Source organism: Mercenaria mercenaria, chromosome 6 (genome assembly GCF_021730395.1).
Source record: "Mercenaria mercenaria strain notata chromosome 6, MADL_Memer_1, whole genome shotgun sequence".
In the NCBI taxonomy this organism is placed as follows: Eukaryota; Metazoa; Mollusca; class Bivalvia; order Venerida; family Veneridae; genus Mercenaria; species Mercenaria mercenaria.
The window spans coordinates 68,562,352-68,580,878 of NC_069366.1; the positions used below are offsets into that span (position 1 = coordinate 68,562,352).

The following is an 18,527-nucleotide window of genomic DNA, read 5'->3' on the forward strand; positions in this document are numbered from 1 at the left end:
TCAGAGTTACTTCCCCTAACCGCCTTGCAGACATTTGCAAAATTAAGAGGAGTTTACTAACCGATCTAGGCTTTTTTCCATTAAGAGTTACTTCCCCTACCACTCTTTCGCTATTTCGAAAATTAAGGGGAGGTCACCGACCTTTTTCCATTAAAGGTTACTTCCCTAACCCCCATGACGCTATCTACAAAATTAAGGGGAGGTTACAAACCGACCTGGTTTTTTCCATTAAAGATTATTTTCCCTTCCCGCCATGACGTCATTTGCAAAACTAAGGGGAGGTCACTAACCGACCTGGTTTCCTTCCTTTCAGAGTTACTTCCCCTAACCGCCTTGCAGACATTTGCAAAATTAAGAGGAGTTTACTAACCGATCTAGGCTTTTTTCCATTAAGAGTTACTTCCCCTACCCGCCTTGACGCCATTTGCAAAATTATGTGGAGGTCACTCTAACCGACCTTTGTTTTTCTTCCATTGAGTTACTTCCCCTACCCACCATGACGCCATTTGCAAAATTAAGGGGAGGTCACTAACCGACTGTTTTTTTTCCATTAAGAGTTACTTCCCCTACCCGCCTTGACGCCATTTGCAAAATTAAGGGGAGGTCACTCTAACCGACTTTGGTTATTTCCATTAAGAGTTACTTCCCCTTTCCGCCGTGACGCCATTTGCAAAATTAAGGGGAGGTCAGTCTAACCCCCATGATTTTTTTCCATTAAGAGTTACATCCCCTACCCACCTTGACGCCATTTGCAAAATTAAGGGGAGGTCACTAACCTACTTTTTTTTCCATTATGAGTTACTTCCCCTACCTTCCTTGACGCCATTTGCAAAATTAAGGGGAGGTCACTCTAACCTACTGGGTTTTTTTCCTTTAAGAGTTACTTCCCCTACCCGCCTTGACGCCATTTGCAAAATTAAGGGGAGGTCACTCTGACCGACCTTTGCTTTCTTCCATTATGAGTTACTTCCCCTACCCACCTTGACGCCATTTGCAAAATTAAGGGGAGGTCACTAACCTACTTTTTTTTCCATTATGAGTTACTTCCTCTACCTTCCTTGACGCCATTTGCAAAATTAAGGGGAGGTCACTCTAACCTACTGGGTTTTTTTCCTTTAAGAGTTACTTCCCCTTTCCGCCGTGACGCCATTTGCAAAATTAAGGGGAGGTCACTCTAACCCCCATGATTTTTTCCATTAAGAGTTACATCCCCTACCCACCTTGACGCCATTTGCAAAATTAAGGGGAGGTCACTAACCTACTTTTTTTTCCATTATGAGTTACTTCCCCTACCTTCCTTGACGCCATTTGCAAAATTAAGGGGAGGTCACTCTAACCTACTGGGTTTTTTCCTTTAAGAGTTACTTCCCCTACCCGCCTTGACGCCATTTGCAAAATTAAGGGGAGGTCACTCTGACCGACCTTTGCTTTCTTCCATTATGAGTTACTTCCCCTACCCACCATGACGCCATTTGCAAAATTAAGGGGAGGTCACTCTAACCGACTTTGGTTTTTTTCCATTAAGAGTTACCTGCCCTTCCCGCCGTGACGCCATTTGCAAAATTAAGGGGAGGTCACTTTAACCCACCATGGTTTTTTTTCCATTAAGAGTTACATCCCCTACCCTCCTTGACGCCATTTGCAAAATTAAGGGGAGGTCACTCTAACCGACCTTGGCATTTTTCCATTAAGAGTTACTTCCCCTACCCACCTTGACGCCATTTGCAAAATTAAGGGGAGGTCACTTACCGACCTTAGCTTTTTTCCATTAAGAGTTACTTCCCCTACCCGCCTTGACGCCATTTGCAAAATTAAAGTGAGGTCACTCTAACTGACCTTTGGTTTTTTTCCATTAAGAGTTACCCTACTCGCCTTGACGCCATTTGCAAAATTAAAGGGAGGTCACACTTACTGACATTTGGTGCTTTTTCCATTAAGAGTTACTTCCCCTTCCCGCCTTGACGCCACTTGCAAAATTAAGGGAAGGTCATTCTAACTGACCTTTGGTTTTTTCCATTAAGAGTCACATCCCCTACACGCTTTGACGCCATTTGCAAAATTAAGGGGAGGTCACTTAAACCGACTTTGGTTTTTTTTTCATTAAGAGTCACTTCCCCTATCCGCCATGACGCCATTTGCAAAAATTAAGGGGAGGTCACTCTAACTGACCTTTGTTTGTTTCCATTAAGAGTTACTTCCCCTACCCACCTTGACGCCATTTGCAAAATTAAGGGGAGGTCACTCTCACCGACCTTTGTTTTTCTCCATGAAGAGTTACTTCCCCTACCCGCATTGATGTCATTTGCAAAATTAAGGGGAGGTCATTCTAACTGACCTTTGGTTATTTCCATTAAGAGTCCCATCCCCTACCCGCCCTGTCGCCATTTGCAAAATTAAGGGGAGGTCACTTTAACCGACTTTGGTTTTTTTTCATTAAGAGTCACTTCCCCTATCCGCCTTGACGCCATTTGCAAAATTAAAGGGAGGTCACTCTAACTGACCTTTGTTTCTTTCCATTAAGAGTTACTTCCCCTACACGCCTTGACGCCATTTGCAAAATTAAGGGGAGGTCACTCTAACCGACCTTGGCTTTTTTCCATTAAGAGTTACTTCCCCTACCCGCCTTGACGCCATTTGTAAAATTAAGGGGAGGTCACTCTAACCTACTGGGTTTTTTTTCCTTTAAGAGTTACTTCCCCTACCCGCCTTGACGCCATTTGCAAAATTAAGGGGAGGTCACTCTGACCGACCTTTGCTTTCTTCCATTATGAGTTACTTCCCCTACCCACCTTGACGCCATTTGCAAAATTAAGGGGAGGTCACTCTAACCGACTTTGGTTTTTTCCATTAAGAGTTACCTGCCCTTCCCGCCGTGACGCCATTTGCAAAATTAAGGGGAGGTCACTTTAACCCACCACGGTTTTTTTCCATTAAGAGTTACATCCCCTACCCTACTTGACGCCATTTGCAAAATTAAGGGGAGGTCACTCTAACCGACCTTGGCATTTTTCCATTAAGAGTTACTTCCCCTACCCACCTTGACGCCATTTGCAAAATTAAGGGGAGGTCACTTTAACCGACTTTGGTTTTTTTTTTCATTAAGAGTCACTTCCCCTATCCGCCTTGACGCCATTTGCAAAATTAAAGGGAGGTCACTCTAACTCACCTTTGTTTTTTTTCCATTAAGAGTAACTTCCCCTACCCGCCTTGACGCCATTTGCAAAATTAAGGGGAGGTCACTCTAACCGACCTTGGCTTTTTTCCAGTATGAGTTACTTCCCCTACCCGCCTTGACGCCATTTGCAAAATTAAGGGAGGTCACTCTAACCGACTTTGGTTTTTTTCCATTAAGAGTTACCTTCCCTACCCACCTTGACGCCATTTGCAAAATTAAGGGGAGGTCACTAACCGACTTTTTTTACATTATGAGTTACTTCCCCTACCCGCCTTGACGCCATTTGCAAAATTAAGGGGAGGTCACTCTAACATACTGGGTTTTTTTCCATTAAGAGTTACCTTCCCTACCCACCTTGACGCCATTTGCAAAATTAAGGGGAGGTCACTAACCGACTTTTTTTACATTATGAGTTACTTCCCCTACCCGCCTTGACGCCATTTGCAAAATTAAGAGGAGGTCACTCTAACCGACCTTTGGTTTCTTCCATTATGAGTTACTTCCCTTCCCCACCTTGACGCCATTTGCAAAATTAAGGGGAGGTCACTCTAACCGACTTTGGGTTTTTTCCATTAAGTGTTACATCCCCTACCCTCCTTGACGCCATTTGCAAAATTAAGGGGAGGTCACTCTAACCGACCTTGGCATTTTTCCATGAAGAGTTACTTCCCCTACACGCCTTGACGCCATTTGCAAAATTAAAGTGAGGTCACTCTATCTGACCTTTGTTTTTTTTCCATTAAGAGTTACTTACCCTACTCGCCTTGACGCCATTTGCAAAATTAAAGGGAGGTCACACTTACTGACATTTGGTGTTTTTTCGATTAAGAGCTAATTCCCCTTCCCGCCTTGACGCCACTTGCAAAATTAAGGGAAGGTCATTCTAACTGACCTTTGGTTTTTTCCATTAAGAGTCACATCCCCTACCCGCCTTGACGCCATTTGCAAAATTAAGGGGAGGTCACTTTAACCGACTTTGGTTTTTTTTTCATTAAGGGTCACTTCCCCTATCCGCCTTGACGCCATTTGCAAAAATTAAAGGGAGGTCACTCTAACTGACCTTTGTTTGTGTCCATTAAGAGTTACTTCCCCTACCCGCCTTGACGCCATTTGCAAAATTAAGGGGAGGTCACTCTCACCGACCTTTGTTTTCCTCCATGAAGAGTTACTTCCCCTACCCGCATTGATGTCATTTGCAAAATTAAGAAGAGTTCACTCTAACTAACATTTGGTTTTTTTTCATGAAGAGTTACTTCCCCTATCCACCTTGATGCCATTTGCAAAATTAAGGGGAGGTCATTCTAACTGACTTTGGTTTTTTTCCATTAAGAATTACTTTCCCTACCCGCCTTGACACCATTTGCAAAATTAAGGGGAGGTCACTCTAACTGACTTTGTTTTTTTTTCACTAAGAGTCACTTCCCCTATCCGCTTGACGCCATTTGCAAAATTAAAGGGAGATCACTCTAACTGACCTTTGTTTTTTTCCATTAAGAATTATTTCCCCTACCCGCCTTGACGCTATTTGCAAAATTATGGGGAGGTCATTCTAACTGACCTTCGGTTTTTTTCCATTAAGAGTTATTTCCCCTACCCGCCTTGACGCAATTTTCAAAATTAAGGGGAGGTCCTTCTAACTGACCTTTCTTTTTTCCATTAAGAGTTACTTCCCCTACCCTTCTTGACGACATTTGCAAAATTAAGGGGAGGTCACTATAACCCATCTTGGCTTTTTTCCATTAAGAGTTACATCCCCTACCCTCCTTGACGCCATTTGCAAAATTAAAGGGAAGTCACACTAACCGACCTTGGCTTTTTTCCATTAAGAGTTACATCCCCTACCAGCCTTGACGTCATTTGCAAAATTAAGGGGATGTCACTCTCACCGAAATTTGTTTTTTCCATGAAGAGTTACTTCCCCTACCCGCCTTGACGCCATTTGCAAAATTAAGGGGAGGTCACTCTCACCGACCTTTGTTTTTCTCCATGAAGAGTTACTTCCCCTACCCTCCTTGACAACATTGGCAAAATTAAGGGGAGGTCACTATAACCCATCTTGGTTTTTTTCCATTAAGAGTTACATCCCCTACCTTCCTTGACGCCATTTGCAAAAATTAAAGGGAAGTCACACTAACCGACCTTGGCTTTTTTCCATTAAGAGTTACATCCCCTACCAGCCTTGACGTCATTTGCAAAATTAAGGGGATGTCACTCTCACCGAAATTTGTTTTTTCCATGAAGAGTTACTTCCCCTACCCGCCTTGACGCCATTTGCAAAATTAAGGGGAGGTCACTCTCACCGACCTTTGTTTTTCTCCATGAAGAGTTACTTCCCCTACCCTCCTTGACGACATTTGCAAAATTAAGGGGAGGTCACTATTACCCATCTTGGCTTTTTTCCATTAAGAGTTACATCCCCTACCCTCCTTGACGCCATTTGCAAAATTAAAGGGAAGTCACACTAACCGATCTTTGCTTTTTTCCATTAAGAGTTACATCCCCTACCAGCCTTGACGTCATTTGCAAAATTAAGGGGATGTCACTCTCACCGAAATTTGTTTTTTCCATGAAGAGTTACTTCCCCTACCCGCCTTGACGCCATTTGCAAAATTAAGGGGAGGTCACTCTCACCGACCTTTGTTTTTCTCCATGAAGAGTTACTTCCCCTACCCGCATTGATGCCATTTGCAAACTTAAGGGGAGGTCACTCTCACCGACCTTTGTTTTTCTCCATTAAGAGTTACTTCCCCTACCCGCCTTGACGCCACTTGCAAAATTCAGGGAAGGTCACTCTAACTGACCTTTGTTTTTTTCCATGAAGAGTTACTTCCCCTACCCACCTTGACGCCATTTGCAAAATTAAGGGGAGGTCTCTCTTACCGACCTTGGTTTTATTTTCCATGAAGTGTTACTCCCCCCTTCCCGCCTTGACGCCATTTGATTGATGTTGTACACTAAGCATTAATGATTAAAAAGAGCTAAGTTCAGTAAGCCAGAAATGCCTGTTTCTAAACGGTTTCTCTCTTTCTATTACTGGGACTTTCTCCGCTTTGTCGTTCTAGTCAGATTGCTTTGTGTCTGTACTGAAAGAGGATGAATTTGGCACCCGGATTGCCTGCCACTTTATGTAAAATTCTTCATAATGGACGGGTGCTGAGTAAATCTACTAATCTAATAATGAAAATCATATAATAACAATAAAAATAATGAGAAGAAAGAAGAAGAAGATTGCAATGTTGCGTGTTCTATAGTAAGATCTAAAATGATTGAACGCATCAGTGTCATTTACAGGCAAATAAGTGTCCCTAGGTAGGACCACAAGACTTATGTAGGTTCCGCACAAAAACGCGAAAGAAAGTATATGTTTCATTATACCATTATGAAGATATGTTATTAATGCACAAACAATGAATAATATAAGTGATATAATTAGAATGAAATTAAACAGCTGTTCCATCTGAAAACTTTTATAAACTGACATTTTTATGTTGTTAATTGTACATATATTTTAGGAAAACACATATATATTTCTGGTATATATATATCACTTGTAAATATTTTTAGTTGCCAATCTTTATATTGGATTGAAATCTCGGTAGAACAATCAAACAACAAATTTGTCGTGTGTACAACATCAAACAACAAAATGTTGCTTGTACCAAAATATTTTTGCAATAGAAGGTTTTAGAAGTAGCAGATAAAAAACTTAAATTGCAGTATAAATTTATGTATATGTACAAATCAATAAACATCCCGTAATGAGTTCGTTTTGTACAGAAATTACTTTTTCATGCACGGCTACGATTTTTTGTTTTTCATCACTATAAACTGGCACTGTACCTTCAATAACTTTTTAACAAACAACGATAAACATGTAAGACTAAAAGCCGAGTGAAGATAAATTATATGGCCACCGACTGGGCGTTATCGTTTGAAATTTTGTATATAATAGACACACTTACCACTGCAAAATGTGTCCTCTGTTAGGTCAAATGGTAAACAAATAGCGCAGCATTTTCCTCGCCTAAAAAGCAGCAAAATGCAAAACACGTCCACCCCCTGCATAATGTTAATTTTAGTTCAAATAGAACTGTTGAATATGATTAGAAACCAACACATAAATTAAAACACAACTAATTTTTCTATTGGCCTACAATAGTAACTGTGACGTATATATTGTGGCAATATCAAACTATCGCTGTTTTTGTTTGAAGTTGTTAAAATTGAAACGCGGGCAAAGCATCAAACGGGAAAGATCTTCTTAAAGGGTACAGGTAAATTTGTAGTAATTTATACACACCATATAAAACCATTCAAAGCATGTGGTCGTTTTATACAGAATTATAAGAGGCTATATCTAAAAGCTATTTTTGTACATTCTATATAGTAAATGAATTAAAACAGTAGATTATACAAACTTGTAAAATGAAATCCTAATTATGAGATAAAAATATTTCGAACCTGACATAAGGACGCAAAAAGACATATCTTTACAACGTAAAAAAACGTATCTCTTTGTGTTACAGAGATAACACTATAATTCACAGACATATCCCTTATAAATATCTTGTTATGATCGGGAAAGGTGCTCCCTGTGTGGAAGTCTCGATGTGCCCCCTCCCAACCACCTGTCGAAAATCATTATCTTAAACTGTCGTTAACCGTTTCCTGTCAAACATATAGATGATCTCGCCTACCTCGGCAAAGTTGTCAGTTTGAGTCCGGGCTCGGCCTTGTGAAATTATTTTTTAAAGAAGCTATCCAGCAAGCCTGCGACAGTTTCTGGTTCTTTCCAGTGTGTTTCTCTACTACAAACAGACGATTATCGACGTTTAACTTAAAAACTAACCGTTAAAAAATGACCCCATTACTGATCAAAAGTTAACGACTGATCAGGTCTCAACGACTTTTTTATCAAAATTTAATGTTGAAATGTTGGCAGGGTCAATTCTCAACGTTGAGAAATGACCCATGGGGTCAATTTTCAACGGGGTCAAAATTTAATGTTACACCGGAGCTGACAGATCCACAACTCTATCAAAATTTTTAAACAATTATTTTCATTTTGTCGTCATTACCAACATGTCATGTTTGCATGTCACTAAAAAATCGGTAAACTGAAACACATGTTGAATAATATTAATTTTACAAATGTCTATTTTTGAATAGAACGTCAAGCCCCCAAGATTTATATGAATTCTGTGAGCTATTAAATAAAAACATACCGATTGATACCTCCCAAAAATTTTCATATCATTAAAAGTAAACAATCTCACAAGTTACATGTGATTCAATACATTCATTGTTACAGACGAACTTCTTGAGTAAGTGAGCCGACCCTGTGCTTACAGCAGACCTATCTGCTGTGCAGTAATAAACATTCGGCCCTGGCACAGCATTTCAAAAATAGAAACTATATATATATACAGCACGTGAATAGCATTGGTCTCCGGTTGATACATGCCCGGATGAAGTGAAAAAGTAGTTTTTGTGCAAGGATTCTTTAAAGTCAAATGGTTGATGTCAGGAATGTCTGTCATCTCCAACACTCCTTATACATTAGCGACAAAACTCATTTTCGTTGTTGTTGTTTTTAATCCCCCGCCATGAGTGGTGGGTGTTATAGGAATGGTCCCCGTTCTCCCGTCCTTTCGTCCGGCCGTCCGTAACAATTGTATCCACTCCATATAACTTAAACCCTTTAAGGATTTTCATGAAATTTGGGTCAAATGATCACCTCATCAAGACGATGTGCAGAACTTATGAGTCGACCATGTCGGCTCAAGGTCAAGGTCACAACTCAATGTCAAATGTTTGAGCCAGCTCTGTAACTCCTAAACCCTTTGAATGATGTTCATGAAACTTGGGTCAAATGATCACCTTATCAAGACGATGTGCAGTACACATGAGTCAGCCATGTCGGCTCAAGGTCAATGTCACAAATCAAGGTCAAAAGTTTGGATCGAATTAATTGATATCGTCATACATGGACTATAAAATAGACTTAACAACGTCAATGCTTCTACCCAATACCATCAACCCTTTCTCTATCCTAACAGCGACGGGGTATATAGCTGTCATTCAGACTGCCTTTTTTTAATTTGATTTGTTTGTTTTTCTTAGGTGAATAAAACGCTATCTAAGTGATTAATATTTGGTCGCTTGCTCATGCATATTATTATAATACAGGTAATTTGAATGGAACGTGAGATATCATTTAGTGAGACAAGTGTTTACACTGAGATTTTGTCCGTGTATCAAAAATATCCAGACGGAGGATGGAATTTTACCAACACTAAATGCATAAACACACACCATCTGTATGCATATAATATTATACACTGACTGATATTGTTAGTGAGTTGTTCTTTGTATATATGTTTGTTTGGTTATTTAGTTTTGTTGGTCGGTTGGCTCGTCCGTTGTTTGTTTGGTTGTTCGTTTCTTCGTTCAGTTTGGTTTGGTATTTAGTTAAGTTGGTTTTTATTATGCTTGTTTGTTGACTGGTTTCGTTGGTTACTTCGTTTGTTGTTCGTTTAGTTTGTTGGCTAGTTGGTTGGTCATTTTATTTGGATGGTTGGATTGGGTAGTTCGGACGTTCAGCCGTTCGCTTGTTGGATTGTTTGGTTGGTAGGATGACTGGTTGGTTAGCTGGTTGGTTGGCTGCCTGGCTGGCTAGCCCTCTGGCTGGCTGGCTGGCTCACTGACTGGCTTTGTTTACATTCAGGTTGACATTAAATGTATCTGCTTCGCCCGGAAATCAAACGATCTCCAAACAATGTAAAAGTAAAGAGTATATCGGTATCGTTAGTATTGACCCGTGTATGATGTCTTTTTGTATAGAAATGAATAGAAAGGCCTTTGCATGAGCTTCTTTTGTACTCTGCTCCCTAAACATGCTTAATCAAATTCAAATGCAACTTTGAATAGACATGAAAACATGTCTTGAGACCTGGGATAGCCATACATCTCTAAACGAGAGACACTTTATACAATATTACTACTCACATAATAATAGGACACCGCAATAAATTAATAGATTGATCATAAGTATTTCCTATTCTAACAATAGAAGCCTAAAAACGGTTGAAATGAACATCTCACAATTCCTCTTTATATGAAAGGCCATTCTCGGTTGTTGGTCCCGACATGTGGAATGCACTCAGTTATGAAATCGCAAATTGTAACACTTAAAGTCTGAAACCACATAATAAAGAAACTTTGTAATCAATATCCCTTTATATTCTTTTTATCTACTCTACATATTGTCAGCTGGATGGTTCAGTCTTCTTTATAGGATATATAGACTGTATTAGTTGGATGCTTAAATCCGAACAGAATTAACATGAATTATATTGAAATTTCAAAATCAGTTAGTTAGTTTAACATGCTCTTTTGTATTTGCTGATTATTACATTCCATTTGCCTGACTATCACCATCCCCACAATCATCGCATTAGTGTACACTATTCTTCCCTCATCTCATTTAAAAAAATGTATACATTACTATCGACACAATTTTTATACGGGTGTTCCCCAAAACTGAAAATGCTTGCAATTTTAATCATTTCTCTTTCAATTATACCAAAACAATGAAATTTCAAATTTAAATGTATTTCATACACAATATCGCGTGACAGAGTCTGAAATGGAATTTTGTAAAATCGATAAATGGTACAGGGAATATAACTATAATTGCATTGTATGTGTGCGATCTCCCCTCCAACGTGCTCACTGTACTTATCTCCCGTAATCATACATGTTTGACAGCATAACAGTCTATAAATGTCTAATAAGATGTTGAAATGGCACTGGACCGATGACAGTTTTTGTTTTGACTATTCTTGATAGACTTTACAGGCTTGCTAGTTATGACGTCTGTTTCAGAAATATTTGTTCTGTACTGCACGGGCGCAGATCTATCCGTGCACGTAGAGAGGGTTGTTTTAATATTAGTAGGTCGGTTCATGTGCACAGATAGACCTCCACGTGTTTTTTTATTGATTTTTTTTTATTATTATTATTTTGTTGTTCATGCAAGCCACAGATCTTTCTGAACTATGTATTCCCATAGCAAACGAAAGAGTAAGTGTGGTACTGGTTTGAACTGGAAACATATGAATTAGCTATCTTTCTGATAGTACAGTAACACGTATGTCCTCATTTCATACCTTTACTTTATTATCTACAATTTAATACAAGTCGTCAGTCCTCTTGACTATAAATGTTTCAAGGATAATATAAAAGTGAGAAAAAAAATGGCGGAAAATGGTAATTATTATTAAACATAGAAAAATTATTACATGGCAAGTAGATTAAATTTTATGTTGAAGTATAATATGTGAAATGTACAGAGAGATCACATATTTAATTAATTAATTAAATAGTTTTAGTTTATGTTACGGTCAAAAATATGTAGATGTTCTGATGCACAGGTGCATGTTATCATATAAGGAGGATAATTGGTCTGGCACCTGTGGCCCCGAACATATGTTTCTCTGAACTAAATCGGTATATAATAGAAAAAGAAATAAGCGTGACTGGTAAAACAGCTCCAAATGCGTAAATCTTTATTTGAGCCGCGCCATGAGAAAACCAACATAGTGGGTTTGCAACCAGCATGGATCCAGACCAGCCTGCGCATCCGCGCAGTCTGGTCAGGATCCATGCTGTTCGCTTTTAAAGCCTACTGCAATTAGAGAAACTGTTAGCGAACAGCATGGATCCTGACCAGACTGCGCGGATGCGCAGGCTGGTCTGGATCCATGCTGGTCGCAAACCCACTATGTTGGTTTTCTCATGGCACGGCTCATTTTTACTTCTTTCACGTAGTCCGATTTAATCATTTTATTTGATATGCATTTATGTAAATCCGTATATTCAGGTTTACTAAAGAGATTAGAAAATGGCGGTAATGTGGTTGTTGCGGAGGGATATATTTTCGAGTTTGAGAGGAAGGGCTATTTACAGGCGGGAACATTTGTTCCGGTAGTGACCTTAGAACATCCAGAACTTGTGCGGCTAATGTATGAAGAATTTGTCCATGCAGGCAGTGACGTTGTACTAGCGTTCACAGTACGTAAGCGCGCAATTTCAAATACTTCATGCTGAAGTTCATTTTGATGCCATTTCAAAATTATAGTTATACTATCTTTATCATTAAAATAACTTTGAATACACTCTACACAACAGCTGAAATATTTGACTGCAACGTGTCTGCGTTTCATTAATAGAATGAACTATATTGATCTTAATGATTTAAGTTTGTAAAGTGTTCGCAGATGTAGAGTTGGAAAAATGCCCGCAGTCATTGTCAGTCTTAAATAAATTCTTATTCCAGATAACTTACTCTAAATGTCCACAGTACTGATTTTCCACCCACTATGATTTAGCTAACATGCACAAAATGTTTAAGTGTGAATGATCTAAAATAATGTATTTTGCAGTATTACGCACACAGAGAGAAGTTACGACTAATTGGGAGAGAGAATGATTTGGAGAAAATGAACATCGCGGCTCTCAAAATGGCGCGTGAAGTTGCAGACGAACATGGCTGCCTGATGGCGGGAAACATCTGTAACACTTCCATTTATCTTCCTAATGACGAAGAAACACACAAAGTAGCAGAAGCAATGTTCAAGGTACAATACGAGATAAAATTAGTACTATTATGTATTTAAATTGTATGCGTCATTGACAAAATTAATAGGAATTTTTTAAAGCACATCCTTTTCCTTGACGGAAACAACAAACAAAATAGTATTATTTATCTATCAGTTTTGAAGTAGTTACGGAAGAAATACACCGTTTATGAAAATCATCTACTTCTTGTTGGAAAGTTGTCAGTAACATTTGGAGATAATTGGTTCAAGTTACAATGGTTATTTGAACGGACTGGCGTTATATGACTCCAGTCCTGCCTTCCAAAACTCTAAATGCCGCTTTTTCATAATTTGTTTTTTCATAGATGCGGCTTTAGTCCAAATTCAGCATATAACCTTAGGAGGCCAGCACATATTTATGCAATCCTGCCAGGCATATATATGTTTTTGACAACACATAAAATGACGTCACTCGACCTTAGGCTATTTCCGGAGGTAAAGAAAATGAAAGTAGAAATGATAAACTTGAAAACGAAAGCCGTATTTTGATTCGTAGATAGTCAGGGGTCACGCGCAGGGGTCATCCCGTCTAAATGTATGCGCGTGGACTTCGGATGTACGATATTTGTAGCTTATTAGCTTTGTATCGGGAAATATGCACGAGTTCTTCAGCGGAAATATTGCGCGACTTTACATACGCATCCACGCGTAAAAATATTATGTAAATATCAAAAATATGTTCAATAGCCCGAATAGGATTGACACACACTGGATTACGTCATGCACCCGATATGAAATTCAGGCGTCAGTGTATGGAAAAAATATTGACGTTTCCGGTATCAATGTAACTTAACGGGGAATAGAATCGAGTAAGTAATAATACCGTATTTGAGAGCTGCAGACCTAGACATTTTAGAAATATTTTCAAAGTAAATTACTCGACGTATCAAAATGAAAAAAGGTAAAATACTCAATATAAACATGTATTTCCTATTTCAGGAACAGATTGAGCTTGCGTTAAAATATGGGGCAGACTACATAGTTGCGGAGACATTTGCACCCTTAGGAGAGGCAATGTTAGCTCTAGAGTGTATCAAGAAATATGGGAAAGGTTTGTTAGGCTGACTGCTATTTATACAACGATTTATGAACACTTTTATACAATGCAATGCTAACTCATTTCACCAAAAGAAATGTACAAAAGTAGATTTCAGCCATCCAAAAACAGGTATTATATCCATCTGAGCCGACTTGAACATCTGAAATGAGTGCGTGGTTAACTTAAGGTTAAATTTCTTCCCATGTTACTAGGTTTGCCAGCTGTAGTTACAATGTCAGCACCAGCAGCAGACGTATTCGTTGATGGGGTCAAGGTCGCAGAAGGTTGTAAACAGTTGGAGGACGCCGGGGCGGCTGTGGTTGGCCTAAACTGTGGAATGGGACCGGAAACAATGATCCCATTGCTCAAGGAAATAAGACAGATATGTAAAGTAGGTGCATTTAGTTTCACAAATATAAATTGGTTTTAATTTAATAGACATAACACATATCTAAAATTAAAAATTAAAAAACCGTGTGAGAGATACTTTAAAACACGTTGATGTTCACCTGATGAATACCCCCCGTTGATGTTCACCTGATGAATACCCCCCGTTGATGTTCACCTGATGAATACCCCCCCCCCCCCCCCCCCCCCCCCCCCCCCCCCCAAAAAAAAAAATCACGAAAAAGTCATAAATATCTAACTACCTCAATTGACCACTTCAAAAAGTGTAGGAAGATATAAAACCTAGATATAAAAAAACTGCGTAAATCTATAAATATGAAATAAATTTGGTTAATGGTCCTCCAAGGTCGTGAGCTATCTCTCTCGTAGATAACCTGACCTGAAAAAATACTGTACATGTGCTAGCGTGAGTGTCCATATTATGTTATCGGTTGCTTTTATTTCATTATATAAAAACGCATGTTAATCATTTAGAAAAAAAAATACGTTGTCGTTCTTGTATTAGTTAGCTTCCCGTTTATTGCAAAGTCCAAATACATTAGAATATTCACCAAAAAATTGTATTTTGTGTACAGGGTCCTATAGCTGCGTTACCAGTCACCTACAGGACAACCCCAGAGGAGCCAACTTTCTTCTCATTGACTATACCGGGAACCAGTAAGTTGCTTTTACATCGCATTTTAACCCTGATGGGATTGAAACTTGTCCTTCATGTCAGAATAAAGACTGTTTTCTGGTAAAAAATGTGTGCACATTCAAATATTGCAAAAGCTGTTGTAATCGTTAAGATTTCAGTTTTAGGTATTATTCCAAAGTAGATACTGAACGTCTTAGATCCAATTAATTAAATAAAGATTAAATAGTGAAAAGAGATTCAAATGGGTACAGGAAAAATATCTTGCGTCGTCATAACCTTGATATTTCCTTTGTAAACAACTTGTGTAATACTATACTTCGAGGTTTTTTGTTGTTGTTTTTGTTGTTGTTGTTTTTTTTTGTTTTTGCTGTTGTTTTTTAGAGTGACATTTGTATCTCTGTCGAATATAGATACATTGCAGTAAAAATAGACAAACTGTTTATTGTTAATTTGATTGTAATAAAAAAAATTACATCGATAACAATTGGAAGTCAATTTATTCGAACTTGGAATTCAAGAGTCACGTATATGCATGATAGCCGCTGTGCGAGAATTTTGAGGCATTTAATATTGCGACAAAAGCTGTAAATTATAAATCGTATCAATTCAACGCGTTTTATCAAGGAGAAGAAGTTACTAAGCTTTATTATGCAATAAATTAAACAAGCGTAATCAGCGAATCTTCAGAAATCATAATCATACAACGTAACAGATATAACATATATTGCAAGATAGCAGATATGTTAATATCCCAAACATACCCAAACATACATATCATTCCAGTTAGAGCTTCATGTGTACTGCACGCGGCATTGGTGCATGAGTTTTGTGTGACACGACATCCTGGTCTGTTTGGCTCACTACTTTGTCAATAGTTTGTGTGAAAAGTTTGTTTGACTCACTACTCTGTCAGGAGTTTTGTGTGACACGACACCATGCTATGTTTTTTGTGTGAAAAAGTTGTTTGGTTCACTTCTTTGTCGGGAGTTTTGTGTGACATGGTATCCTGGTCTGCTTGGCTCACTACTTTGTCAATAATTTGTGTGAAAAGTTTGTTTGGCTCATTACTTTTGTCAGAAGTTTGTGTGACATGACATCCTGGTCTGCTTGGCTCACTGCTTTGTCAGGAGTTTGTGTGAAATGGTATCCTGGTTTGATTGGCTCACAGCCTTGTCAGTAGTTTGTTTGACATCGCATTCTGGTTTGCTTGGCTCACTGCTTTGTCAATAGTTTTGTGTGAAACGCTATCCTGGTTTGCTTGGCTCACAGCCTTGTCAGTAGTTTGTGTGACATGGCTTCCTAGTCTGCTTGGCTCACTGCTTTGTCAGGAGTTTGTGTGAAACGGTATCTGGTTTGCTTGGCTCACAGCCTTGTCAGTAGTTTGTGTGATATGGCATCTTGGTTTGCTTTGCTCACTACTTTGTTATGAGTTTTGCGTGAAACGCTATCCTGGTCTGCTTGGCTCACTTCTTTGTTATGAGTTTTGCGTGAAACGCTATCCTGGTCTGCTTGGCTCACTGCTTTGTTATGAGTTTTGCGTGAAACGCTATCCTGGTCTGCTTGGCTCACTGCTTTGTTATGAGTTTTGCGTGAAACGCTATCCTGGTCTGCTTGGCTCACTGCTTTGTTATGAGTTTTGCGTGAAACGCTATCCTGGTCTGCTTGGCTCACTGCTTTGTCAGAAGTTTTGCGTGAAACGGTATCCTGGTTTGCTTGACTCACTACTTTGTCAGTAGTTTGTGTGACATGGCTTCCTAGTCTGCTTGGCTCACTGCTTTGTCAGGAGTTTGTGTGAAACGGTATCAGGTTTGCTTGGCTCACAGCCTTGTCAGTAGTTTGTGTGACATGGCATCTTGGTTTGCTTGGCTCACTACTTTGTTATGAGTTTTGCGTGAAACGCTATCCTGGTCTGCTTGGCTCACTTCTTTGTTATGAGTTTTGCGTGAAACGCTATCCTGGTCTGCTTGGCTCACTTCTTTGTTATGAGTTTTGCGTGAAACGCTATCCTGGTCTGCTTGGCTCACTGCTTTGTTATGAGTTTTGCGTGAAACGCTACCCTGGTCTGCTTGGCTCACTGCTTTGTTATGAGTTTTGCGTGAAACGCTATCCTGGTCTGCTTGGCTCACTGCTTTGTTATGAGTTTTGCGTGAAACGCTATCCTGGTCTGCTTAGCTCACTGCTTTGTCAGGGGTTTGGAGTGAAACGGTATCCTGGTTTGTTTGACTCACTACTTTGTCAGAAGTTGTGCGTGAAATGGTATCCTGGTCTGCTTGATTTTCCTTTGCATCAGAAGTTTTGTTTGAATCGGTGGTTTTCAAAATTATCCGAAAACATGACAAAGATTTGCAACATGTACTGTTATGTTAAAGAATTACAAATGCGTCTTTCCATTTGTTCAAAGTATATGCAAATGTAACACGATTTCAGCTTTCAGAAATGTTGAATGTAATAATATATCTTCCTTTGTTCTCGACAACTTCTGTCGGCCAGCTGACTTATAAAACACTTTTATTTCAGAAAAGAGAGCATTTCCGCTTGATTTGTGCGCATGTCTTTGTAGTCGTCAACAGATAGCGGAGTTCGCCGAGCAATGTAAAGAAATTGGTGTGCAATACGTTGGTTTATGTTGTGGTAACTCCGCAAACATGACCCGAATAGTTGCCGAGAAGTATGGACGTAACCCTCCTGCTAGCAAATACGCACCGGCTATGGAGAAACACTTCATCTTCGGCGATAAATCGAAATTTAAAAGCGGTTTCACAGAAGATTTAAGAACACATATTGGAGGACAGTTTGATTAGATATATCAACCGCAGTGTTGATTAAGTCAGTTGATTTCCTTTCCATATGTGATTTCGGCATGTTCCGTATAATAATATAAACATATTACTTTGTTTTATGTACTTAATCATGGTTTGAAAATCAAAATGAATTATGGATGGCAATCCAGAATTGTTAAATGATTTAATAATGCTACAAATACATGTAGATGCATTTTGTTTTGGTCAAAATCAAGCACCTGCTGTCATTTCAAAGACTGTAGGAGGTATTACCTGTCAATTTTACGCAGGTTACAGTATGGCGATATTTTTGATACAATTCGACCTGTTATTGTTGTTTACAACGAACGGTATTAATCACTCTATGATCATATTGGTAATAAAAAAAAAATTAATCGTATTTTCATGTTGGAAATATACTTCGATGAAAAGTATACGTAAAGTACAAAAAGGACTAATGTGTGTGTTTAGCACTATAGATTGGGTTTTCCCTACTTTCTGAACGGGAAATTTTAAACTTATACTATATAGTAACTTGCTTCCCGTCACCTTTATTGACTTGTTTTATTCAAAAGGCATTGCCCAGCTTGATGCCTGTTATAACAAATTAAAATTTCCACATGATCAAACACTATCTTTGTGACAAATAGGCAGTTTTTACTCTTACATGTGCAGTTCTTGTTTTATATGTTATGTTGCTTAAAATCATACTGCCCTAAAATGATTTTATGCAATAGTATGCAAGCTTCAAATGGACCTGTACAAAATCCTAAAAAAAAGCAATTCATTGTAAATATACATAACTGTACTACTACATAGTCCTCCC

At 38.8% G+C, this 18,527-nt stretch overlaps 1 protein-coding gene across 1 annotated transcript; it reads left to right on the forward strand.

The window, feature by feature from the left end:
* Positions 1–11,309: 11,309 nt before the first annotated feature.
* LOC123548660 (betaine--homocysteine S-methyltransferase 1-like) lies at positions 11,310–18,522 on the forward strand. The gene is made up of 7 exons (XM_045336130.2): positions 11,310–11,446; positions 12,060–12,250; positions 12,622–12,816; positions 13,777–13,888; positions 14,089–14,267; positions 14,860–14,941; positions 17,439–18,522. The coding sequence occupies exons 1-7, from the start codon at positions 11,434–11,436 to the stop codon at positions 17,720–17,722; spliced, it is 1,056 nt and encodes a 351-aa protein (XP_045192065.1). The 5' UTR covers positions 11,310–11,433; the 3' UTR covers positions 17,723–18,522.
* Positions 18,523–18,527: the final 5 nt, after the last annotated feature.